This window comes from Aplysia californica, unplaced genomic scaffold, assembly GCF_000002075.1.
Source record: "Aplysia californica isolate F4 #8 unplaced genomic scaffold, AplCal3.0 scaffold00062, whole genome shotgun sequence".
Taxonomy (NCBI): domain Eukaryota; kingdom Metazoa; phylum Mollusca; class Gastropoda; order Aplysiida; family Aplysiidae; genus Aplysia; species Aplysia californica.
Genome location: NW_004797332.1, coordinates 238,404 through 265,484, shown reverse-complemented (window position 1 = coordinate 265,484; position 27,081 = coordinate 238,404). Strand labels below are relative to the sequence as shown.

Genomic DNA, 27,081 nt, shown 5'->3' with positions numbered 1-27,081 from the left:
GGGGGGGAGGGGGCTTAAAATTACAAATGTAGGTGTAAATATATTTGAGCTAATTTAGAAGGCCCAAAGGAGAAATTTTTACAAATCATAATAATGTGACCTATAAATGAAGACTGCTGAACAGATGATTTCTTGGAAACTGCCAAAAACTGTAACTCTTGAGTCTCGAAGTTTTTCTTGTGTGTTTTGTTCATGAAGTTACTGTAGTTTTATTAATTATTTGACCAAAATCTACACCATGCCAAAACAAGAACGGAATTTGGAGTTGAGTGAAAGCAGCAAAAAATGCAAAAAGTTAGATTCACTCGTCACTGAATAGTAAGATATTGATACTGTATTGTACTATCTACGGCTTTATGCTGGCATATGAACTCAAATAACTGACCATTTCCCAATAGGACTACCGGTACCAACAGAGTATGAATGAGTTTTACTTACACAAGAGATCTAGATCTAGTCATTATTGTGCTCTGTTCATAGGAGGATCATCCTTATTGTAGCAGCGAGATTTTGTCTTTAGGTAAACAGAAAATGACTGCTGCTTTATTTAAACAAATATATAGTTTTGAGCCACCACTCCCCCCCCCCAAAAAAAATCTGTGGGGGGGGGGGGGGGGGGGGGGGGGGGGGGGGGGTACATGTATAAAAGTATTTGGGTTGTAGCCCCGTTTATTAATGTGTATGTTGTGTTATGTGAATGTGTGTTTGTGTGTTTGGGGGAGGATAGAGGGATGGAAAAGTGTGTGAATTTTTGATACATGTACATATATAGAGCTTAATTTAGGCTTCAATATTTTACAAATAAACTTTATATTTTGTTAGAGAGCAAGAATAAATACGTATTGTTATTTATATAAATGTTAGGATTCACGATCCTTTATTCCAGCTTTAATCAACCAAATGATCGCCTATAATTTTTCCCCGGTGCCCTAGCAAATTGCCTCGGTGCCCTTTAATTTTTTGGCCTCACCGAGGCAATTTTTTATTGCCCTCCTGAGCACCTAATTCTAGCCCTGAGAGTCTGATATTTAGTTTGTAGTGCGCAGAATGCAAATTCAAACTTTTTAATGCACTTTACATTTTTGAAAAGTGTGGGTGGCTGGCGGGTGCTCTGGTGGGGTTTGTTCCTTCTTTCCCATCAAACAGTCAAACATTCGTCATCCTTATCTCCCATCCTTCTTTTTTGTGTATGTTACTCTCTTGTAACACATGATCTATTCTTTGGCACTTATATGACCTTATTGTGTTGCAAGTGGCGAAAAACTCTTACTAAAACTAAATTTTAAGAAAGTCCTGTCAAAATGTTAAAGAGTAGAAGACTGATTGCTGTGGTTAATGATGGTTTTGGATAAAAGCTCTTCTCTGTAAAAGTGTGTATACTCTGAAACATGTTTTGAAAGGTAAGCCAGAGACATTAAAGTCAGATTTTTGAAATACAATAACAGACAAAATTGTCCGAAATGGCAACCTACTTTCAAAGAGAAAAGTGGTTGTCTTAGATAGGTTGGCATCTTGGTCAGTGCCATTATAATGTGTAAGGAAAACTTAAAGTGGGAAGTGGTTGTTTGTACATGTTATGATTGTCTTGGACAGGTGTATCTGTATAAAATAAGAAGGTTTAAAAAAAAAACATGTAATGCTTAGAATACCTGCAACACCCCTGTAATACTTAATGTATATTTTTAAGTATAGACATTTTCAATTTGGATACTTTTATGTAGATCATGTGCTAAGTTAGGGGCCAACCAACAGATTTGGGTAGTTTTGGAAAATTATCACCTGTTTTTTTATTTCTTTGTTTTCACAGGCAAGCGAATGAGCAATATGTGGATGAAGATTACCAAAGGGCGGTGGAGGTGAGGCTTATGTTGCAAATAATATTGTTTACTTTACAATATGCAGAATATATATCATGATATATTTTTTTTTGGTAAGTGTTTTATAGTGCTCGCAACTGCATGAGGTCATGCGGGCATAGAATATAATAATAATGCTGAACTGGTATGTTTTTAATTCAGCAACCCCAGGGCCCACATGCTTTGTCTGGGAAAGTGGAAGTTTTTGTGAATTGTTTTATGTTACTGTGTGCAATTTTTCAAAGCTATAGAGGCGAATTATTATGTTTGTGGCTGAGCTCAGACTGTCCCTTCTTTTTTGCACAGTTTGTTTGTCTTCGATAATTGTACATACATTCTGCCCTTTTCTTTGAACTTTCAAACGGAAATCAACAGTCTCAAGTCTTCTCTTTTTGTCTCACGTCCCCTCTCTCACTTTCATGCTAGTCTTGCCTTCGGTGGGATCTACTCCATTTGAACCCTTTATTTCTCTAGGAAAATTTCAACTATACATTAATTATTCTTACCTGTTCCTGACAAATATGGCACTTATTACATTGTTCTGTCTTCCCTGTACTAAAACTGGACTGAACTTGAATTGTTTGAAAGATCTGTTGTACATAATTTTTAAATTTGAGTGTTTGAGGAGCTTCCGTGGCTTTCCAACCACCTGGCATTAGTCATGTCAGGGAATCAATTACTTGTGAGCACATTGAGTTTATGTCTCTCTTATCTATGAGAACTGACAGGAGCCTTCAAGTTGTAGCATACCATCCACGACCAAACTCATTTCTGTGTCTCTTTGTCGTGTCATATATTATATGAAGAATATTTGTGTGCAGTCTTCATTATCCTTTCCATTTAAATAAAACCATGTCACTTTTTCCTTACCAGCTTTATACAGAAGCCATAGCGTTGGATGGCGGACGGGATGACATTTACTGCCATAGAGCACAAGCTCGAATCCAGCTTGGGAAGTATTCAGGTGAGCTCATTCAAGATGCCTTTATTTCATTTTTCATGTCTATCTTCCTTACTAAGTTATTACCTATTAAGTTCAAAATTTGCTGAAAGATTTTATAATGATTTATAATTCATTTAAGAATGATGTAAGGCTGTCTCTGGCCGAACATATTTTAGGCCTGTCGTTATTTTCATAATCAGTTTTAAGTTAGAAAGATTCAAGAAATTGTATGTTCACTTGGTGTCAAGTAATTGATGTCTTATAATCTCTGTATTATTAGGCCTTCAGAGAATTTTTTACATCATAAAGAAAGCTTCTCTTTTAGAGTTAGTTGTGTATTGGCAGAGTCTGTTGTTATGAAAATATGCATTTGCCCTTATGATGGTCTAATTTGTATGTGATCTTCCCTCTTGCAGAGGCAGCTGCTGATTGTGATCAAGCCATGAAGCTGAACGAGAATAACAGCAAAGCTTACATAAAGAAAGGGTGAATAACATGAAATGTTGTTTTTAACATTGTTAGTATGTGTTTTGTGTTATTGGTCATGTGCTTGCTTGTGGATGTTGTTGGTTGGTAAGTGCCTTTATCTCGTTTTTCAATGCGTATACAAGACAATTATTTTTTGGTGTTAAATCTCCATTTTATGCATTCATTTAAGCCATTCTTAGAAGGTACCCTAAAACAAATTAGCAACAATTAAATGTTTTTTTTCTGTACTGACTTCTTTTTTCCCCCTATTTTCAAGTTGAGAAAATAATTGGAAATGAAACATGCACTATGAAGTTGATTAATTTTTAAAACTCCACCATTGAGGGTGGCTCGCTTATAACGTTATTAAACTCAGGTAAAAAGGATGCGTTTGCTCGACCACTTTCAGTGAAAATAAAACATATCTGGTGATATTCATGTTGAAGTACACCTCTATAGTTTGGTGAATACGCAGGATTTTCACTTTTGTGAGTAATACGTGGAGTTTGTGAACTCTAATTTAAAAAGAAAAAGGCTGTCCTGGTTATTCCCCCCCACCCTTTATTTAATGGTTTACTAAGTGTATCATAATTACAAGTGAGATGTATTCCTGTAAGTAATGGCTTTTTAAAAGTTTATTTTGAATGTCCTTGAGTGTTTCATTGGCTTGCTGTTATGGCAAGGTGTAAGATCCCTTCTCAAACTCGAAACTCACCTGCATCATGGCACTATACTGTGAGAATGAAGACTACATACTACATGGCACTATAAGAATGAGGAATACATGGCACTTTCCAGAAGTTGTAGACTTCTAGTCTATTTTCTACCAAATAGTATTATCTTGTCATTTTTTTAATTTGAAAAGCCTAATGCCCTTCTAATTTTCCTTTTGTATTGTGTGTCCAGGATGGAAGAAGAGGCATTCCAGCATTTTTTCTTTGTTGTATCTACTGTATAAACTTTAAGTTTACTAAGCCTTTAGTTGTAGTGTCAGGGGCAATGGTTTTCCAGATATATTTGGAAATCTTTACTGAAATTGTCCAAATTTTACCTGACTTCAGGTCGGTCATCGTGAAAACTTGACACAAGATTTACAAGACTATATGATCTGTGAATTTTTAGTCCCTGTGTTGTGCGTGTTTCCTCGGGGAAGAAGAATTTGAAGAATTTTTTCATTGCTCAGTTGGCACCTGTGCAGTGTGTAAAAAAACCCCTAGAATTTAATCTGTTTCTATATTTCATAGAGAGTGGGGATTAGTGAAATAAAACAGATAATTGTAATACTTTTATCTTTATCAAATATATTATCAACATATGTTTTCCAATGATATTTGTTTTCTGTCTTTATTCAGAACTGCTCTTTTTCAAATGGATGAGATAGGGAAAGCTCTTGATGTGTTCAAGGAAGGGCAAAAACGATTTGGTAAGTTAATAAGTTTTCTAATCACCTCCGAATCTTTCATTGAGTTCATTGTACATGAGTTATACTGCCACAGTTGTTACAAGCAAAAAGTTGGCGGAATACCAAGGCTGGTGGTTTAATAGAGTTCTCATGTTAAATGGCCCTGATTACCCTCAGTATAACGTGGTTTGACTGTATGTAGTGAAAGTTGATTGTTCAGCCTGAGGATGGAATTTTGTACAGGCTTCACGTCCTGTTACTGTGCAACTCAATTTGTGCCCTTCCTGCGTCGGTGTAAAGACAGGATCATCAATTTTCAGTAAACAAGGGTTAAATGTCAACCTGGAAGACGTCAGTGATAGAATGCTGATTAGAATGTAGTATTCCAGGGCACTTTTTTTTTTAAAGACAATCAAAAAGAACTAATCACAATGTACTGGGAAAGTGTTGATATCTGGCTTGTTGGGTGCTGGAATGTTTCCCCCTTCATGCATTAAGTCCTTCTGTAAACAGAATGCAGGGTTACATGTAGCAAGAGTGCCAGTGTGTGTATATATATATATATATATATATATATATACTGCTTAATGGAAGACTCCGCCATACGCCATTTTGAAAAGTTATGTATGATGATAGTCTTACACTGAGCAGCCAATATGTATCTCAGTCTTTAGAGAAGAGCTGAGTTGTATTTTGATCTTTTCATCAACATTTTATTTGCTCCATTTGAGGATTTAAGGTATTTTATGCTTATGATTGCAGACTAAAACATGGATCTCAAAATTCCGCTATTTATTTGTTACGAAATGGACTTATGCCTTTTTTGTTAGAGATGTGGTCAAATTACTGAACACCTCATTTTTACCTTTTTGTTTTCAGAGTCTGACAGTGTGTATGTTGGTTGGATCAAGAAATGTGAGGACAAACTTCCGAGTCCAAGTAAGTTTTCTTTTCCATTGCTGAAGTAAGGCTGTCATTCTCTTCCCTTGCTGATGTTTCCTTAATTAGAATTGATAAATTCAGCCTGAGGCATGGGGACAGATAGATAGGAAATTCTGTTCTGCTAATAAACATTTCTGGTAAGCTATATTTTGTTGTTGTAATTGTGAGATGAATTCCAAAAATGCATCAGTTTTTTTTATTAAAAAAATGTTTGCATGCACATAATCAAAGTCCCCCTTTTTAGCAGTAAATTGCTGAATGTTCGTAGACATCCAAAACATTGTCATTGTTATAAAACTGGGCTGAATAATCAGGGCTAAGGAAACTGAGGAATAACATTTTTGTCTTTAAAAAAAAATTAAGTTAACGTTAAAAAAAAATTTAAAAATGTACGACACCCAGTGCATACTGCCAATTGAATTCAGTTAATTCCATGGAGGCCAGCCAGATTTTCCTTCATGGAGCGGCAGAAGCTACTATTTTGGCCCTGTATGACCAATAAGAATTGCGACTTTTAAAAAACAGTGGCATCTGATTTTGAAAGTCAATTGAATTTAGTTGAATTCGGTCAAATTGTGCCAAAAGGGTCGCTATTGCCCTATCCATGAAGGAAAATCTGGCCAGCCACGTCTGAATCAAACGAATTCGATTGGCTGTGTACACCTGATATAAAATTGCTTCTTTTCCAGAAGTGGGGACAGATTTCCAATTTTTGTCATACTTCTTTCTCTCCTGAAGCAGAAACTGAGAGCCCCAAAATACCACAACCAGCACCAGCGGAGAAAGCAGCGTGTGCGTCATCTCCGTCAGCAGTGAGGTGAGTGACCTGCCCCTTGCTTCATCTTTGCTTTGTTTAGTTGAAATAAGACACGAATAGCTGCCAGCCTGTACATGACAAAAGTAATTGATACATTTTTGAGGGTCTGAGTGCAGAAGTCTGGTTTTGTGTTTAAAAAATGTATTCTCTGAGGGTTTTTTTGGGTATTACTCCTCATGGACTTGCCGCTGCTGTATGAAAATTATGAACTATCTAGAAGACGTTTGTAAATGATAATGAGAATGAAGTGGATAGGTCAATTTAGTTGTGTTTGATATCATAGTTAGCTGTTGAGTGTGAATTTATTGAATGCAGAAAAATATGTGTGAAGGCTTTGGAGGGGGGTTACTTGGTCAATGCTCACCATCTTGACCTGCCTTGAGGGTAGAGTTCGTTTTTTATTTTTGAAAAGTTGGCAGCTATTGATATATGTTAGTGCATGGATGAAAATACTGCCTTAAATGTCTTGGAGAGCACATTTTAGAAATATTCTTAATCAATTTTTAATTCGGTAAACTTACAAACATTATGTTCTGGACCTTGAGGAATGTGTGGTTGAGAGTCTTGACTTGTGGAATTCATTTTTCTCAAGACTCACCAGCTCTTGTCAAAGGACACACAATATCAGGTTTACTTGTTTTAAGCTCATTGCTAGTCCAAGAGTGATCCCAAACTTGACAAATATAGCAAGCGTGGGAAGGAAGATTTGATTTTTCTATGTGCTGCTTGTGTTTCAGAAAAATATGCTTATGACGGGGAATAACAAAGAAAAATGGTAGAATAGTGTGGTCAGAGGATTGGTATTTTGGGAGCCAATGAGGTGGTTTTGACAATCAATTTCTTTGTTCAGTGATAGGAATAGCTCGATTTTGTTTGAGGAGTTTCAGAATCTTTAGAATAAGGACCCTTCTCTGCAGAGCGGATTGTTAGCTAGCACTAAAAGTAGCATGTTTTTGATATCATGGACACACAAATGTTGAGATTGAAAATGCATGAATAGATATGTATCATTTATTTGCTTGCTGATTCATGAAGTGAAAACTGTCTTTATCTAAGGTACAGGTCAAAATGCTTGAATTCAAATGGCTACAGGGAAAAAATAATTAAATATATGTTGAATGTACCTGCGTGGACCATTTTCTTTGTTTTTGTTGGCTAGACTTTTACAAACTTTCCCATATATATATGTATATATTATTGTTTGTGTGTATGGCATATGTTATATTTGGGAACCCTCTGCGGTCTTAACAAATATATATTATGAATGTTTGTTTTTTTGCTTTGCTACAGGCATGAGTGGTATCAGACTCACACCCATGTAGTGGTCACTGTACTAGCAAAGAATGTGAAGAAAGATAATCTTTCAGTAGACGTGGAGGACAGAAAGGTTAGTATTCTGGTATTTTGTAATTTATTATTTAGACTTTTGTTACCTTTTTTGTGATAATGTTAATGTGTTTGTTTGATGTGGAAGCACCCCCCCCCCCTCCAGTTGGGTTTAGCGTAATGGAGAGATCAATAATCTGTCTTGTAGTAGAATAGCATACTTAAATATTTAACCCTCATCCTGCGGGAGCCGGGTTTATGTAGCCCGATAAGCCTATTTCGGCACCTCGCCTGCGTTCTGGTCCCGAGTCAGTGTAGCTCCTGGCTCAGCGCACGCGCAGCGCGCATCCTCTTACGTGTCATTCGGGTCCCGAGTCGGATCCCCATTCACGCAGGTCAAGTGTGTGTGCGTCAGTCTGCTTGAGTTTGTGTGCGTTTGTGGCCTTCTTCTAGAACCACCTGCGTTGGTTCGTAATCGAGGCATACGTCTCATTCAAAACATGCCAAGTTGATAGCTCTAGATGTTCGTCCAATGAAATTATAGAAGAAATTGACCCACTTAGACATGAGGAGCTCGAAAGGATAGTTAGGAAACAAGACTTCCATTTTTCTATACAAAATATTTCAAATGAGCTTGATTTTGTATGAAATGATACTACCTGATAAAAGATGAGCTTGTTTAATAGTTTTGAATACCCTTGTGCAGGTACAAAGAACAATTTGAGTGTAAAACATTCGGAAATTGACCTAAATTATCCCTTTTCGAACCTCAGGTCATTCAGAACAACAAGAGCGTCCAGAAAGGAAATTCAAATGGGCGTAACTACTCGTAATGTCTTATCAGCTTGTGAGAGGGGGTTATTCATGTGTTTGTAACACTTTATAAATAGAAAGCTATGAAGGATAGAGCGTCATTTTCATCATCAGTTAACACACTCCCGCGGTATTCATGGCGAAAAAGCACGTTTCCCGGCACGCGCGCTGTACACCAACAGTACACACTGAGTGACCCCGGCGGCCTGCCCGGCGAGTCCGACGTAATCGGTTGCTGATAAGATACGCATCTGGGCACAGACGCAGGATAAGAGTTAAGCTCTGATGGGCATGTTGGTAGCATCATACCATAATTGTCTTAGTTAAGTACTGGGGGGGGGGGGGGGGGGGGTTGAAGCTGAAGCTAAAGCCGTTATTTTAGTAAAAGCAAATAAGGACATCTTAAAACAGTCATTATTCTTATTATTTGTCTGTTTAATTAAAATATCCTGTTTATCTCTTGCACTTCACGAACATTTTGACTGTCAGTGAGGTTGTGCCTCTCCTTCCATGGTTCAAATTGTGACAAAAAGTTGTAATGGGGGGGGGGGGGGGAGGATGTTGTTTTGTTTTGATGAGCTTCGGGTACCATGGCCAGTCTGGCTTTTTGTATTTGGACTCACTGGAGTATTGTAGTGTTGCTTTGAAGGTTGACAAACACAGTAATTTATTGTTGTGGCAAAAAGACAAGGTCAGTTTTGTTCAGAATGCGATTATGTCTTTCTTTTTTGGCTGCTTATGTTCATGTGCACAGATGTGTATGGGGGGCAAAGGAGGTGTGAGAGGGTATGTGTGTGTATGGGTGTGCGCATGCACATGGATGTGAGTGTGCATGTGTGTTACGTGATGTGGTGAAACGCCAAACCAATATGCCAGTATCTGGACAATAAAGATGCATCTGATCTTAAGAGGGGGGAAAGAAAAATTCTCGCTCGCATTTGCATTGCATCTATTTTCTAATGCTAATGGCTAATGGTGGTAAGTTCATGACAAAAACAAAATATCCGTTTCTTCTATTCCGGTCAGCTGAACGTCCTAATAAAGGAGTACCAAGGCTCCCCTGTGGATCTGAACTTTTTCCTGGCACACACAGTGGTTCCTCAAGAGTCGCAGACTAAACTGTTTGCTTCAAAGGTAAACTAGATTTTGTTTTTGTTCTACTTATCCTAGTGGCTAATACGAAGACGAAAGGAGAACAGGATTTGCGACCTCTTTGTTAAGGGGCTCGATATTTAAGCAAAATTTTTTTTACTAAACGCAAACTGAAACAACTTTTGACACAGGCAGTAAGTATGAGACAAAAGATTCATGTTTAACTGTTGACACACTTGACTAGTAAGCCTTTGTCTTTGAAACGGCGGCCATCTAAAAAATCGGATATAATTTTTTTTGTCTCGACCATTTCTACAGTTTTTAACTTTTAGAATTTCTGTAACTTGCAAGATATCACAAATAGATAGGTTCTTGCAGCTGGCTATTTTGATTTTTGGTACTATACTTACAAAGTATCCCAATTTGTTCTCAAAGTTAGGGATATGGAATTATTTGATCTTTAAAAAATATTTTTGGCTTTAAAAAAAATTGTAAAAAACATTCTAAAGCAAAATGTAAAAAACTAACCTACCCACCACAATTACAAACCATTTCTCTAAAAACATGCCTAATTTCAAGGCTCTGTGTTGGAAAATAAAAAGTGGTGGAGAAAAAAACGGCATATGCAAGCTGAAAATGGTGAAAGTGTGTTTTGAGAAAAACGGGGTTAAACATCGAACATGTTAGTACACAACGTAGAACCCAATCAAATTGAATTATGTTAATGTTAATCACTCTGTGACTAGTGTCAATATAACCTAGACTGGATGAGGGATCGGAAAGTACCAAAGGTAAAAAGTGCTCAAAGAGAGTGAAAATTAGTCCCCGAGGCCCTAGACCCAACCCACGAGCGCCCTTAAGCAGTTTCATATGTCCTACAGTTCTGGTTGCTCAAACTGTATGTATATTGAAAAGAATTAATTTTTTCTAAATGGTATTACAACTGCTGAATGTGGGGAAAGTTTTCTAAAGTTGAGTTTGAATGAAACTAAAATCCAGCTTCAGATTTATCCTGAAAACACCTTTCTCTTTATCCAATCAGAATTGTATGTTGAAAAGTCCAGTAAATGTATGAAAGTAAGCATTCCAATTTGTGCTTTTCTAATGTAAATCCTGTAAGGTGGAACTATTTTTTTTTGCTGGTTATTTTGAATTTTTTTTTTTCATGTCTTGTTCCAGGTCGAAATCAAATTAAAGAAAAGTGAAGGTATTCAGTGGCCCAAGCTAGAGGGATCTGCTGAAGAAAAAGAATCTGTAACTCCACTAGCAGCAGGTAAGTGTTTGTATGTATTTCACGAAAACTTAATTCCCCTGAAGTACAGTCGAACCTGCTCTAGCGGCCAACTATCCATGACAATCATCTGTACAAACGACCACTTTTCACTTCCCCCTTGCCTTTTTTTCCTACATTATGAACAAAATTGTCTGAGACATCCACCTGTCAAAGACAAACACTTTTCTACTGGACTATGGATGACCATCTTGGACGAATTTGACAGAATGGCTCCTGTGATATTTAGAGATGCAGATTTTGTGATTTTTTCGTGCTTGCAGTGACAGACATTGTCAACTCAACCTATGGTTATGTGTGCAAGTCAAACACCTACTTGCAGGTTTTATTTCTCCTGGTTTGCTTATTTCTACAGGGCTGAAACCAATATTGGACTACAAAATGTATATGGCAGAAGTGAGATTAGGTCTGGGTCTGTTGAAAATGACATTTCTCGGATCTTCTTCATGCTTTTTCTTTTCCTTTTCTTGGCTAACCATTGTTACTGCATGGCGTGATAGTGGTGCTGTGTCAGCCATTATTTGCTTTTTTTTTTCTCCTCGCTGAAACCACTGCTTGATTACCTCTGTCCTTTCTTCTATCGAATCTGTTCTGGACTTTTTGTGACGTTACATGATGTAGACCTGCATGTTTGCCGATAATCGTCTGAAATCCGACAATCGCGACCTGACCCGCGAGCCGGCCGATGCTATCGCTAGGCCCACCTGTATCAGTCAATGTGCGTAGTGCGAGGCCTGGCCGACTGCCAGCGCCCCCTTTTTCTCCCGTCGGCTTTGTCGGCACTTTCGTTTTCGTGCCGATGTCGGAGTTTCCGACATAATTGTCGGAACCTGAGTAGAAATGCGAATATGAAAAAGGACGACGACCTAAATTATCTACTTTCAGTTTCGTGCTCGAGCGGCCATTTTGAATTTCGTTTGTTGACTAATTCAATTGTTCAGATCGTGTGGATTCATTCAAGTCCGACTCACTTGTAATTGAATCTAGATCTAGATCTAGATTTATATAGATCATTATAGACCTCGATGGAGGATTCATATTCCAATTCTATTGTGTCAAACCCTATCATAGGTAGTGCTGTAATATTAATGTTGGTTAAAAGCATTTCATCAGGTGCGTGAATTATAAATTTAGAATCTAGAGATATCTAGACTCAGCTGAGTCCCTCTGTTCGGAAGCAGATGCGGATTTCTAGTTCAAGGCCTATTCCTATTCACTTGTTCTACAAGATCTAGATCTAGATTTATTTAGATTACTAGATCTAGAATCTATATATATGGAGGATTAATATTCCAATCCTATTGTGTTACTGTATCAAACCCTTTCATAGCAATGTAGATGTAGGCCATAATATGCTCCCTGTTTGTTTTGGAGTGTAGTTTTTAAAATTTTAAAATGTTTAAATTTTGGACTTGTGCTGGCCTTTTTACATGAGGCCCGTTGCAGGTTCTTTTTTGGGGTAGGCCTAGGGGTAGGGTTAGGGTTAGGTCTCTTCTGTGTTTGTTGGGGTGTTCGCTCGTTACTTGGAAGTCCTTCATTGTGACACCCACAAAAGCTCTTATGGGGGGGGGGGGGTTGCGCAAAATTTTCAGACAATCTGGTTGAGGCTCACATGCAGGTCTAATGATTGCAGAACGTGTTCATTTTCGTAATTTTCATTTTGCATTTGATCTGGCATTTGTTGACATGAAGAAAACACATTGCAGTCAATGAGATTATAACTTTGAAGCTTCTTTCTCTGACTCAAATGTTTACCAGTAGTATATGCGAGGCATTGTGGTGAAATCAGGCGCTTGTCAAAATAATGATATCCGAGAAATCTGCTTTTTTCGGCCCTTTTTTTTGTTTGTTTTTTACTCAACACCTTGTATGTCGATTTAAAAACAGTTTTATGTGTGGATTTATATGGAAAAACGTTGATTAAAGGCATAACAAATTTTAATTTGCAGTTTCCAAAGACTCTTAAACTATGGAAGTCACCAAACTTTCAAGGCCATTTTCCTTGATGTTTTCTATTGTTTTGTCATGTTCTCACTAAAGCCCCAATACCCGAGGGAGATGTGCCAAAGTATCCGTCCTCATCTCATTATACCCGAGACTGGGATAAGCTAGCAGCAGAGGTGACTAAAGAAGAGAAGGATGAGAAACTGGACGGAGATGCAGGCCTCAACCAATTTTTCCAAAAGCTCTATGCAGACGCTTCCGATGATACCAAGAAAGCCATGATGAAGTCTTTTGTAAGTTCTGAAGCAATTTTTCTAATATTTACGCATGGTTTCGTCTCCAGGGCTGTTCTTGTAGGCGGGCAAGGCAAGGGTTGGGTGGGAAGGGCTGTTTTAATGGGGTACTTGTCTTTTGTATCGTGTCACAAATACATTAAAAATCTATGTTTGGTTTTTGTAATAATACAATATTCTCTGTAACATTTATTTTGCAGGCTAAAAGCCAGTCATTCTGCCACGTACGTGAAGAGAACATTTCCATGTTGCTTTTACTATAAGATGAGAATGGATTTTAACGTTTCTTGCTCTGCAGTACTTGCAATGTTGAACTTAGAAAAAAAATAGGAACAAACCAGTTTAATTTTTAAAAATATAAACCAATGTACAAAAGTTTTTTTAAAAATGCAAAAAAAATTGAGGTAGCCTACCGGGTAATTTGCCATTAAAAAAAAATAATAATAAGCGGGGGGGGGGGGGCCTTATTCGAGTATGAAAAATTTGTTGGTTCCTTTGTTGCCCAGAAACTTTTTGCATCCCTCAAACTTGTGTCACATGACATGTGAGGCATTGTCGTGAAATCAGGCGCTCGTCAAAATAATGAAATCGGAGGGATTGGCATTTGTCTTCCGGTTTAGCATTTTTCTTTTTCGAATTTTTACTTTTTGGCTTGAGAAATCTTTTATGTCCAATCAAGAACATATTTGGTAGCATTTAATGACAAGCGGGCTAACCCAAAATTCGGGGGTTTCCAGAAATCTTGACCTACACCAAAAGTGGACATTGCCCTACCTATAGGAGAAGTTTGATTTCATTGGTGTGTATATTTGTTTGGTTATAGAGAAAACTCCTTGTCTTTTAAAAAAACTGAACAAGGGGCGAAAACTTTACCTTCGATTTTCTCAAAACAACATTTTTTCGATATAACGCCCTTGTGCTTAAAAGCGACAATTTTTTAGTCTATTTTACGGAAAAATGTTGATTAAAGGCACAAAAAATGTGAATTTTCAGTTTCCAAGCACTTTCAAGCTGTGGAAATCACCAAACTGATGGTTATTCTCTCACTAATTTTACCTCTGAAGTCAGGCAACCCCTCCATTTTCAATCGCAAATATCCTCACTTCTATTAAAGATAGATGGATATTTTTTTTCATGGGAAAGATAGACAAATGAACAAGCTTTACGGTGATACCCATGACTCTACATGCCCAAAATTGATGAGCGCCTGATTCCACAGTATCGTGACACATGCATTGTTCTGTTTCAGTCCGAGTCTGGAGGAACTGTGCTGAGCACTAACTGGTCTGAAGTGGGCTCCAAGCCAGTGGAGGTGAAACCACCTGACGGATTGGAGTACAAAAAGTGGGAATGCTGATGACAACTGTGATGAATGGAAGTTTCTGTCACCAAGCGGTGGAAGATTTAGCAGTGATGAGTTTTTTTCATTTTTATTTGTTTGCGTGTGGCTGCACAGGAAAAACTGTCACATAGGTTCCAAAACCCTTTCTGAGATAGGAACGTTTATATATTCTGCAACCATTTGTTAACATTTTGCTTTTTATTTGAAGTTTTTGTCATGCTCAGATGAAAAGTTATTACAATTTATTATTTAATTAGAGAAGCGTTTTGTCCTGTCCAATGGAATGTAGGAACTTCAAAAACTCTCTTGAGATTTTCACATTATGATGAAAGTAATCCATTCAAGACTGAATTCTGTCTGTCTGTTGTGACTTCTTTCATTTCAGTGTCTTCATGTCTAAATGAGTGCCAGATTCAAGCTTGTCAAGAATTGCAACATCAAGCTCAGATTTGCGTAGTTGTATGTATTGGAATATGACATTTTCAATATTTTCTTTTGTGAATTTGAGGTGACATGCACTGCCTTTACTAGAATATTGAATGATTTCTGGTAAGACTAGAGTGTCTGGATCAGAAGGTTTTCATATTGTGTCACCTGTTCTTCGCAGTGTTGAAAGGGTACGATGTTTTCTATCAGATCATTTTTGACTGCTTCAAAGATTTCATCTGCTCTTTCTGCATTGCCTCCATTGCCATTTCCTGAGAGACAAAAAATGTTTTAGTGCGTGTGTTAACACTGTGTGACATAATTTATAAGTAGACCAGAAAATCTCAACAAACTGGCTTCACTTCAGTGCCAGGCTAAACTGCAGTTCAAACATCAAATTCTTTTTTCATTTTAATTTAAACTTAATGAAAGTTGATAAAAACTAGCCTTCAAGGCTCAATTAACATTGTAATACAACACACAAATGAGCATTGTTCATCTGATTATTCTCAGTTGAATTACGGTGACTCTGACCTGAGTATTTGAAGTTTTGCACGTTATAAAACATTTCCAAGCATCCCCCGAAACACAGCCCTGGTTCTGTGGGGCACTTCGGGCAGTAATATCGGGACTCTCTACAGATGTTCCATTAGCAATTGAAGCCCAATGAATTTCTTCATCTCGGAAATGGTGGTTTCCTCCCATAGACAAAAGTAGGAACGTTTGGGAAAGTTGGGGTTCTGAGCCAGAAATTGAGCAGCCCTGCAGTTTGTTTCAGTAACAAGTGGAGTCCAGAAGTTCTCATTTAGAAAAATGTTCAGAAAATCATGCCATTCATCAAAAGCTGTGTGGTCAAACTACAGACCATGCTGCACATTGAAGTCTGGCCATTCACGTTGAAAATCTGAGCTTGGTGGCGCCCATTGAAAGCCAGCATCATGGATGCACCCTTTGACTTTGACATGTCACTATCATTACTATTGTCAGGTGACTCTTCTTTAGTAGACACAGCATAGTTTGTTTCTGAGTAGAAATCATCCTGAACATCACTCTCTGACGACTTGGCTTCCAGCTGAAAAATCTGAAATAACAATTTTCTCTTTCTTCTGCCATTGGACTCCTATAATGAGCAAGTTCGCTTGAACTCTCAAAGAACGATTGTACATGGTGTTTGTTTTGTGTGCTGTAGTGCTATCAGTAAAGATATCGGGAAGAAATTGGTATCGATATACACATCTTTTAATGCTAAATCGATCTTGCCGTGAGACATGTGAATAGCTTTGGAAATACATTCTTTTAGGCAGTTACATTTATGACATACCTAGTACGTCTTAAAGGGATCGGTGAACCAGAGAAATTCGATGTTTACAAGCCGTACTTGGTATGTCATGTCAGAAATATCTATGCATTTTCATGCCATACCAGGTACGTCGTGGGGCATTGAAGGGGTTAATCGACCCAAACCCAAAACCAGTGTCTGTTACTTCCAATGGGTTTTCCTGTGCTCCCACTCATATATTTTGCTGTAGTTGTGACTATTGCACTCTGTTGTGATTATTAATGCTGAGTGTTTAAAGAAGTACAGCTGCTGTCAACTATACGGAACCAAATTCAAGAGGCAACTTAGGTTTTAGATCAAGTAGTCGATTTTCAGTGGTTTATCATAGGCCTACATGACATTTTTAGAAATGTTTGCACAGAATTAGCAAATGATGTTTTGTGTGATTTTCAAGCGTTTTTTCATTAGCTTTGGTTCTGTATAGTATAAGTTTTTCTTTATTTGAAATCTTGAGAGCTCCTTCTTCAAAGTCTAGAGCTAGCAATTTTTAACTGCATGTATTGTTGACTGCTGGCTTTAGAATTCATTTGGAGGACAGATATTTGACTGAGATCAGCGGGGGATGTTGGATTACAGTACTGTTGTATTTCTGTTTTGAAGGGTCGAAGAGTTCTTTGTACTGTTACTGGCTTTTGTTGAAACATATCTTGTCTTTGTAGATTTTCTCTGGAGAACTACTATGTCATTGTGTGCAAAAATAGTTTTGTTCATTTGATGAGATTAGACATACTTCACTACTCCATCTGACAGATATGAGATGGATATATCATGACTGGACTTCTTGCTGATTAAGACTTTGACTTGTCTATTTAAACATTATTACTATTAGCTAAAATTTGTTTTAAATTCGCTTTCACAGTATTCAGCCTGTCTGTTTTTCCCATGATTTCATGAAAGGATAAGGAAGATTTCATAATCATTTCGTCGCCTCTGAACTATTTTGTCCTAAGTGCCCTCTTTTCTTAAGTACAAAATGGACTAAATTGTTCTGAGGCGACGATTTGTCTCCCTGCATATTATATTCAGCGGAAAGAGAATGTGAGGGAAAATTTAAGTGTGAAATTTCTATCCAATGACTTTTTTGGGGAAAAAATCAATTGTGTGACTGTTAATTACTTTTTACGTGCAGCCCTTTGATTACATTTCACTATGAAGTCATCATTTTCTGACAGTTTGGTGATTACATTCCTTAGAGTTGTGTTATTAGGTTTCACGCTTCCTTTCACTTCAAAATGTATGAAATGTTTTAAACTACACTGAAAAGGTTTCCTTCCAAAGCTAAAATGTGTGTGTCTTATTAGTCTTATTAACATTTGTATTTTGAATATATAGAAAAATTGTGTTCTTGGTAAATTGCTAAACTTCAATCTTCAGATACCTTTTTTGAAACCAAAAAATGAAATTTTGTAGCTGTTATTTATATGATTTGCATTTTAAAAAATTAGTAGCACAACAATTTACAAATAATTAGTTTGTGTGACAGAATGCTATAGTACTTTCAATAAAATGTGGCAGCAGTACTAATTATTTAGAGCGTTTATTTATTGTTCCTTAAGTATTAATGTTGCCTAAATTATTTCAAGCCTTTTTTGCTTCCTTTTAATTTTCTCTTTCTTTCTTTCTTATCACCTCTCATACACTCTACCCCTTTTCCCTTCTCATTCATCTTTGGTAGTTACTAAGCATCTGTTTTTGACTCAGCTTTCCGTCATTGATGTTGGAATGTTCTAGTTTCCAATTAGGTATGATTTTTAAACGTAAAGACGCTGTCAAATTGTGCAGAAAAATAATAAAATGTAAATCAATAACAGTCTCTTTAACTTATTTATTTGCAGCATTCCATTTTGTTTATTTTCTACAAGCTGACACATCAGGTTGAAACTTGTGGGTGGTTGGCGGGTGCTCTTGTGTGGTTTGCTTCTTCTTTCCTTTCAAACATCTATTGTCTTTATCTCCCCTTCTTCTTTTTTATGATTGTTACTCTTTTGTAACACCTCTAATCTTGTGGCGCTCATATTATGACCTTACGCAGTTGCGAGCGCCGTAAAATCTCTACTAGAAAACAAAAAAAACTTTATGTACCCTGTACTTGGGTTTTTCTTTTTTCACTGTATATTCAAGTGACTGAACAGTGCCACTTGACTGGTGTCTGTGGTGTAGTGGTTGGGGGCCTAACCTTCACACACAGAAGACCTGAGTTTCAATTCCTGTATAGGTAGAATTTTTATTGTCTAAAATCTTTCTACTATTCAGTCGTATCCCTCTCAGCCCAGGTTGGTCTTGACGACAGGCAGGGTCAAAATCCACCCTGTAAGTTATCTAAATTGTGTCAATAGGGGCATAGAAACATCTATATATATTCAAACATTAAAGGTGCCCCTGACAACACCCATTTGTGAAGCGTGCTGACAAAATGAGTTACTTCTCGGATTCTAGCCCTATGGAAATAGATACATCATGCTTATAGGTGAAGTTTTTACAAATTATAACTTATGAAATTGAAATAATAAAAGGAATGTTATACTTATAGAAAATGGCAGTAAATGTAATAGAAAATCTACTAATTTGACCCTAGTGTCGATTTGGGGCCAAAATCTTCATTTGTGGATTGCGAGAAGTAACAAGTTTTGTCGGCATGCCTCACATCTCTTTACTATTTGTTTACTGTTTTTATCTGTCGGTTTTTGTACGTGTATTTCTTTGCACTAAACCTCTATGATGTCCATGTGCTTCTCTTTTACTCAAATAATCACTCTATTTTAACCAGCATATATGGTGTAGTAGTTAGGCGTTTTCCTGTCGCTCATAGGAGACCCGAGTTCGATTCCCAAGTGGGACGAAATTTTTATAGAGTATCTTGGTCTCTCTGTTGGGATGTTGTATTCCTCTCAGCCTGGGTTGGCCCTGACAGGAAAAGGACCGTAAGCACGTCTCCTAAATGATCTAAATTGTGTCAATGGCGTAAAAACACCTGCATTAACCCCCCTCGAACTCTATGTGTTATCTTGCATATGTGCAAGGCATGCGGGCTACTCTTATTGTAATTGCACAGATGGTCATGGCCTTTTCTAGCATGAGGAATGTTGGAGATTTGATACTCGGATGGTTGGAGGTCAGGTGTCCTGGGGGTTGGAGTTACAGCACCGGAGAGCTTTTAGGTCTGCTTATATCACTTGAGGATCTTACCTATTTTCCGTCTTTCTGTTTTTCGAAGTTTTGTTGTATATTCCCCAATACTGTATATACAAATGATTTTGTTGAAAAATGTAATAGTTTTTGGCAAGGAAAAATTCAAATTATTCGTCTGTGGCTTTTCCATAATGTACAGAATATAGAAAGGTTTTCTGAGAATAAGACAAAAAAACCAACAAATGCACTTCTAGCATGTTGAAAGTTTATTAGCGCAGAATCATTTTCATAAATCAATAAGTAAAAACAGACATAACAGTAAATTAAAATACAGTTCCAGCTGAGGCGTAGTTAAACTTGTGTTTGATAAGTCACAGTCACAAGAGCAAAGAACCAGGCAACACAGTACCGGATGTGCTCAGAGGAAGATTGTCCATTCCTCAATCAATGAGAAAAAGTCTGTTGGCAGCTATTGCGATGAAACACACAAGTTCATAAACTTACAGGAATCACAGTTCAAGAAATGTCTGTTCATGTGTATTTCATTTTGTCAGGTCATGAAATTATAATACTGACAAAATCGTACATAGACTCATAGAGACAAGGGTTGAGAACAGAAAAAAGCATGGCAAGATGCAAGGAAAGAAACAAGAGAGTTGTTCTTTCTTTAATTGTAGGGGGAGTTCTTTTGTGGCAAATTGAAAGTGATTGTTGAACTGTGTCCCAAAGTGATTTACCCCATTTCTTGTTGATTTTAAAAAAAATCAGATTTAGGCTTTTCTTCTTAATGTTTTTGAATGCATCACAGTTTTGTCTCAGCTATTGTATACTACATCTACATATTGTCTGTTTCTTTCCACAAATGCCCAAGCCATTTTAAAATAATTTTTTGAAAATATTTAAGTAAAAATAAGAGCACCCAAATCAGAACGGTGACTTGGACTCTTGTTATTTTTCCAAAAGAAACTACGAAAGAATTTAATGACAAAACAAAATGAAACGGTATTTTGAAATGCCCCTCTTGTGTCTTGAGTCCTTTCTCAAGGACAAATACTTTGATTGTGTGCATGTGACTAGCATTGGCAATAATGCCTACAAAAAGCACACATAGAGGCCAGTTTATAGTCTCTCTCTCTCTCTCTCTCTCTCTCTCTCTCTCTCTCTCTCTCTCTCTCTCTCTCTCTCTCTCTCTCTCTCTCTCTCTCCCTCTCTCTCTCTCTCTCTCTCTCTCTCTTTCTGTGGCCATGTTATGCATTTATCTTAGATCTGTCTCTAACAGTGTTGTGTTGAAAAGAATGAAAGAGTCACTCCCCCCCCCCCCAATCATCCAACATAAAAGCAGTCCATTCCAGTGTTATTCCACGCATTACATTTTTAATACCTTACATTATTTTCCTGGCACTCTAATTTATTTTGATTTTGAGTAATTGGTGTTGCAGGCACATTCCCTTTTTTCAACTCACCAAAAAAACCCAAACTTTTACACATCATCATGCATTTATCAGTTAACAGTTAACAGTTGTAGCCTACATATACCAATTGCTTGGAGTATCAGAGAACTTGAGACAATGAGCAAATATAACAAGTGCCTGGAATATAACATTTATAGTAGCTGTAGTATGCATAGGTGGACGGTTTCCACTCTAAAGAATGCCCTTTGACAAAAGTTTCTTTCCCGCGAGCTGCTTAGAAATAATGATATAGTCATGATATAGCCTACTGTTCTGAAAGGTTAGAATAAGATTGTGTAGATTACGTAGTACAGGTATGAGTAAGATAAGAAACAAACCCAGGTCTGGTGATTTTTGCTTCCTTATCTTTATTACCTTTCTTATGTTTTTGCAGTTGGGATAGCTTTGTAATCATGGCATTTTGAAGCCGACAATGTGTTGGCATTCTTCTGTTCAAACAATTTTTACTTTTTTTCCCCTACTGAACAACTATAAATTTGGAGATTGGAATCGGGACATTCTGCTCACCACATGATCTTCTTATATGATTTCATGGACTCATGCCTACTTTACCTACTTAAGCTGTATATTAAGTACAATAGTAAATATGCATCTTATTCTTATTGCTGACTGGCACAGCACCAGCTTGGCACGTGCTGGGGCTTTGATAAATTATTATCTCTTAGAATGCAAAAATTAGGCCGGTTTTAAATATCTACTGTCCATTGGCAAAGCACAAACACAGGTTGAGCAAGGGCATAAAGAAAATAACATTCTCATACTGAGGAAAATGAATCTATTTGAATCTTCAAACTAACATAGATCTAGATATCAGATGACAGCACTAGTTGTGCCGATGTAACATTATCAATTTAAATATTTAAAAATCTCATATCACACTGAAATTTTCTTAAATTCCTCTTAATTTTTTATGTCTGATCTGTTTCCAGAATCAATAGATTAATATTGTGATTCGTGACAGGGAGATAGGTAAATTGTTTTTTCATTATTCGTTCGTAAATAATTGTCCAGTCTGAAATATCCGACATCCGCGAGACATTGTCAGTTGATACAGCATTAATTTGGCATACAAAGTAAAGTAATTGTATTCTTACACCAACACTTTTTCGGTTTGAGTTGAGCACTGTGTCATGTATACATATCATATCGTCAGTTGCTCGACAATGAGTGAGCATACATTTTGGCAAACTGGCTGCAGTATACAACTTCTCTGCTTCAGTGTTATTGTTATGTTGGGACGGGAGTCGTGGATTGTGTATAATAATATATTGCTTATGTGCCCAGTGCCCGGCTTGGATCTTGTGACATGATTCTGACTGGTCGACATTCGAAATTCGTCCATTTTGAAGTTTCTGACGTCATCGTGGTGTGTTGATAATAGTGCAGGTGGTTGGTTGGCACCCTTGTGTAGTCTGCTTCTCCTGCTTCAGTAGAATGTTTATGGGTTTTTTTATTGTCTGTTTCTGGCGAAATGCAGAGGTCACACTTCACTGTAATTGTAAGCTGCAAGCTAGCATTTGCATGCACTGCAAGTTCACAATCAAACATTCACTCAGTATAGCGTAAATCCATCGATATTTCAATTGTATTCTGATGTGCGTGTGTGTATCGTTGGTGGACAGAGACTTGTTCAGTTTGAATCTTCCGGGGAATGGCCTCCCTGCTGCCGCATGGCATTCTGATGACGTACCACCCTGTAATTGGTGGACGCACCACTTCTGCTCCGACTGCCTGGCCGGGGATATCCGCTAGAAGAAGAAGAACTACTTCCGTTTCCTACTTCTGCTGCTCTGGCGGCCCTCAGAAAATCTGAGGGGGACTGCATTGCTAATGAACTGGACACCTGGAAATGGAGAAAGAGAAATGTTAGAAACAACTTTATAAAATGAATTTAAACTGCATGCAATTTGAGTTTGATAACACACTTTCAAATTCATATATGCTTGTACTTCTAACGGTCATTGCAAGGGACAATATTTAACTTGAACCTCCTGTGTTCTCAAACACGTACACTTCCATTTCTTTCTCTGCCTGTTCTAGCAAGAAAGAGGCTGCTGCACAAACATTTCTATATGTACTCAAATTAGAAACTGAATATAGGTCAAATACAGGCGTGTCTTTTCTTGCACAAGAAAGCTACATGTTTTTGCCAGTGACATAAGGATAATAGTAATACATGTACATGTAAAGAAAAAGAAGCAAGACCACCAGACAACCACCTGCTTAAAATACACCGGGCTTTAGTAATAAATGAAACGTGTAAATGTTATGACCATCATTGCGTTGATGTCCTTCTCTTTACGCAAACAAGTAAGCACACAGAACAAATACAAATGTGTCAATACGTGGTGGAATCAGGAGCTTGTCAATTTTGGGCATATGGAGTTATATGTATCATCTCAAAGCTCGCTGATTTGTCTAGCTTTGGGCGAAGAAAATACCCCTCTATTTTCTATAGAAGTCAATAAATTTGCGATTGAAGTATTTAGGGGTCGTCTGCTGTCAGAGGTAAAATTAGGGAGAAATGGCTGTCAAAGTTGATTTCCAAAGCTTGAGTATCCTTGGAAACTGGAAATTTACATTTTCTATGCCTTTGATCGACATTTTTCAGTAAAATCCAAGGAGAAATGTGTTCTTAAATGGACATAGAAGGCGATGAGACCCCTCCCCCCTAAAAAAAAAAAAAAAAAAAAAAAAAATAGAGAAAGAAAGAAAGAAAGACAGGACGAAAAAAAAGGCTAACCGCCAGAAAAATGCCGAATACCGTGATTACATAAGACGAACGCCTGATTTCATCACGTTCTCTCACAAATTCTTCATACTGGCTGACCTGTGAGCTGTTGGTGTCCCTGTTCCGACGACCGCGCCTGGGGGTCGCGTCGTAGCTCCGCCGGTTCCTAGATCCCGTGGCGCCCTCGTGGCCCTCCATGTCCTCGTGGAGGTGCACCTCGCGCATGTACCGAGAGATGAGGCGGGAGACTTCCAGGTGAGGGATGTCGCCCCGCGGGTCGTCTGCCTCGCCTGCCTCGCCTGCCTCGTCACTGTCCTCGTAGTGATGGTGGTCAAAGCCTGGGGTACAGTGTTGGGTAAACTTTAATTTAGTTTCCATCCCCATTCTTGAAATAGTTAGATTTAAAAAAAATATGTCTTAATCCCTCTCAGTGCCCTGCGGGTGGTTGGAGGGCGCAACTAGTGGGTCCTACTTTTTACTTTCTCTGGGTGTCTCTGTTGTTTCTGTTCGTTTGATTCACTCTTTCCCCAGCACTAAATGACCATTAGTTATAGTGTCGATGTGCATGTTTACTTAATAAACATAAACTCAAAACCTTTCAACCCTGGTTGGCCCTGACAGTCAGGGTCGAAGATCGCCTCCTTAATCAAGTAAATGATCTAAATTGTGTCGATTTTTTTTTTGGTGTGTTTGTTTGTTTGGTTGGTTGTTTTTTTTTTTTTGGGGGGGGGGGGGGGTGGGCATACAAAAACACCTACGGTACATAAAAAAAGAATTAACAAGTGTCTTCCTTGCATGGCGTCATGAAGACCCAAATACGGCCTCACTGATAATGAAACCCCAGATGTGCATACCAAGTCAAATTAGTTCCGAATTGAGGGATGAAGTTTGGTGTGGTGGTGGGGGTAATATGAAAAATGTAAAACACAGAATGTACAAACAGAAAGTCCAGACCTGGGGTAAAATCATTTTCTTCAGTGTGCATGTGTCCATTCAACATCTTGCCTATAGATGAGTGAGTGAGAAAAAAAAGGGTTGGGATGGGGGTTATTATTACACATTCCACGCCAGCGAAAAGTGAAACCTCCCTAAAAAGTGGGAAAACTAATACATAAATGACGTCGGTGTATTATGTACCTTTCCTCTCTGTGTCCCTTTAGTATCTCTGTGCTAAATGCCCCCCCCCCTCTCCTCCCAAACACACGCACAATTTCCTCTTTTCGCATCGGAGCAAGAGTGTCGAGAGGGAGTGTAGATCTATGCAAAACCCCACCATACACAAATGGTTCTAAATTTTAAAAACAGTAACGACAGCAATAACGACCACAATAGTATCGCCACCTGTGATAAATGGTCAAGCCCTTTGTCGTCGCACACAGGAGATCCCAGTTCGAATGCCGAATAGGTTAACATTTTTTATCGAGTATCTGGGTCTTTCTACTGGGATGTTATGTCCATCTCAGCCTGGGTCGGCCCTGGCAAACAAGCAGGGTCGGAGCCCGCCTCCTAACTTCCTAAGGGACCCAAATTGTATTGATGGGGGTATAAAAACAAAATAATTAAAAAAACCCAACCATAAAAAAACAACCCTCCGATCTTCAAAAACCCCCCAACACAAACCCAAACAAAAAAACAAAACAAAACAACAGACAAAACAAAAGACAAAACACAAGACAGAACAAACAAACAATATGTAATGTACCTTGAGAAAGGTCCGAGTTGTCGGCAAAGCTATTTTGGAGTAACGGGATGAAACGGCCCGAAAAGTCGTATCTGGACAAATGTTTATTTCCATTAAAAAAACAATTTTTATAAATAAACTAATCAAAAGATTGTATGATATTTATTTTTCGCAACGTGTTGTAATTCGCCAACAATGAACTCAAAATTTCCTTTTTACACCAAGTGTTACGTACAAACTGTGGCAAATCTTTAATACTACTCAAGACCTTAGAAAATGTGAAAATCAGCGTGTTTCGCACTGAGTTTGCTCCAGGAATATGCCCTTATTTGATTATCCAAGATTTCCGACAAAGGGACCTTAGTGGATGGTTGGCGGGTGCTCTGGTGTGGTTTGCTGCTTCTTCTTTCCTATCAAACATATATCGTCTCTATTTCCCTTCCTTTTTTGTGTTTGTTACTCTCTTGTAACACCTCTAATCTTCGGCACTTATATGATCTTATTGTGTTGCGAGTGCCGTAAAACACCTACTAAAACAAAAGGGACCCTTCTCCAGGCACACACACACACACATGTATTACGTCGACGGCAAAACACACTTACCCCCAGCCTCAATGTTCGCTCCCCGCACGAACGCTTCATCACAGTCCCCGTAGTTTCCTATTTGATTGTCGATCCGCCTCTGTCTCTCCCTCTGTTCCTCCATGTCAAGATAGACCAACTGATGAGCACTCACCGGTTCCTTGAGGCCAGGATCCGCCTTCTGCCTTACTTCCCCCAGACTGCTCATGTCGGTGAGAAAGGCACAATCGTTCTGAGCCTCGAATTCACATGACTGAAACAGTTCTGTGTCCTCTTGTGACGCCACTTCTGTGAACTTCGCTTCGTGGTCTTTCATTTCCTGATTGATGGTGAATAGCTTTCGAATGTCGTTGCTGTTTTTAGAAGCCTTAAACTCGTCGTAAAGTTTTTGTAGTTGCGTACCATGTTCGCAGACCTCAACGAAGCGAGTGTTGATGAGCGCTTTTTGATCTTTCACAATTTGGTGCACCATAGAAGTGAGAGCCTCTTGGCGTTTTTCGAGAAGAAGGCGATACTCTATAAATGTCTCTTTAATTTCGCTCTTTAGTCGACGATCCAAAATGTCCAAGCTCTTTGAGGCGTTTGCGAGCGCATCTGACCTAGCTTTCATCTTCTCAAGTGTCAGTCTGCTGTTGTTTTCAATCTCCGTGAACTGTGCTGAATTGTCGTTCAAGGCTTCTGAAACATCCGTAATATTATGACCTTCAGTTTCTTTGTGGTCTAAGACAGTGCAATCTCGACAAACAGGCACGAGGCACTTCTTGCAGAAAAAGTTCAAAGGCTGACGTTCGTGTTTTGAGCATACGTTGTGTGATTTTGCGACGGCTTGGGACAAGAAGTCAATCATTTGTACAACTCTGTGATCGTTGGGAAGTTCTTTGATCTTGATCCGGGCCAGGAATATTTCAACTCTACAAGTGGGACATTTGAGTGCTCCGTCCAGCGTCTCGTCAGCCCATAGAAGGGTTCGTCTGTTGAAAGACGAACGGAAACGAATGATGATGATGATGATGATGATGATGATGATGATGATGATGATGATGATGATGATGATGATGATGATGATGAAGATGATGATGATGCAGTTTTATAAGCACATTCTTTAAACCATATTCATTTACTGACCGAAACAAACACACACACACACACACACACACACACACACACACACACACACACACACACACACACT

The 27,081-nt window shown here is 38.2% G+C and overlaps 2 protein-coding genes across 4 annotated transcripts in view; one reads left to right on the top strand and one right to left on the bottom strand.

Annotated features, from left to right (window-relative positions):
- LOC101856874 (protein SGT1 homolog) overlaps positions 1-18,102 on the top strand; it is a 22,222-nt gene extending 4,120 nt beyond the window's left edge. For 2 of the 3 annotated variants that reach the window (XM_005093338.3, XM_035968481.1), the window contains 11 exons: positions 1,808-1,856; positions 2,730-2,820; positions 3,216-3,285; positions 4,620-4,690; positions 5,549-5,608; positions 6,347-6,428; positions 7,719-7,815; positions 9,594-9,701; positions 10,839-10,932; positions 12,991-13,187; positions 14,437-18,102. In XM_005093338.3, coding sequence (XP_005093395.1) covers positions 1,808-1,856; positions 2,730-2,820; positions 3,216-3,285; positions 4,620-4,690; positions 5,549-5,608; positions 6,347-6,428; positions 7,719-7,815; positions 9,594-9,701; positions 10,839-10,932; positions 12,991-13,187; positions 14,437-14,544 — 1,027 coding nt within the window. In that variant the 3' untranslated portion in view covers positions 14,545-18,102. Of the gene's footprint in view, positions 1-480; positions 521-1,807; positions 1,857-2,729; positions 2,821-3,215; positions 3,286-4,619; positions 4,691-5,548; positions 5,609-6,346; positions 6,429-7,718; positions 7,816-9,593; positions 9,702-10,838; positions 10,933-12,990; positions 13,188-14,436 lie in introns of those variants that run through there. The other variant, XM_035968480.1, reaches the window with a different exon arrangement.
- Positions 18,103-19,670: 1,568 nt separating this feature from the next.
- Positions 19,671-27,081, bottom strand: part of LOC101856497 (tripartite motif-containing protein 54) — an 11,417-nt gene continuing 4,006 nt past the window's right edge. Inside the window, exons 3-5 of the mRNA XM_005093336.3 lie at positions 25,911-26,860; positions 23,726-23,964; positions 19,671-22,738 (exon numbers count right to left, since the gene is read on the bottom strand). Coding sequence (XP_005093393.1) covers positions 22,526-22,738; positions 23,726-23,964; positions 25,911-26,860 — 1,402 coding nt within the window. The 3' untranslated portion in view covers positions 19,671-22,525. The remainder of the gene's footprint in view (positions 22,739-23,725; positions 23,965-25,910; positions 26,861-27,081) is intronic.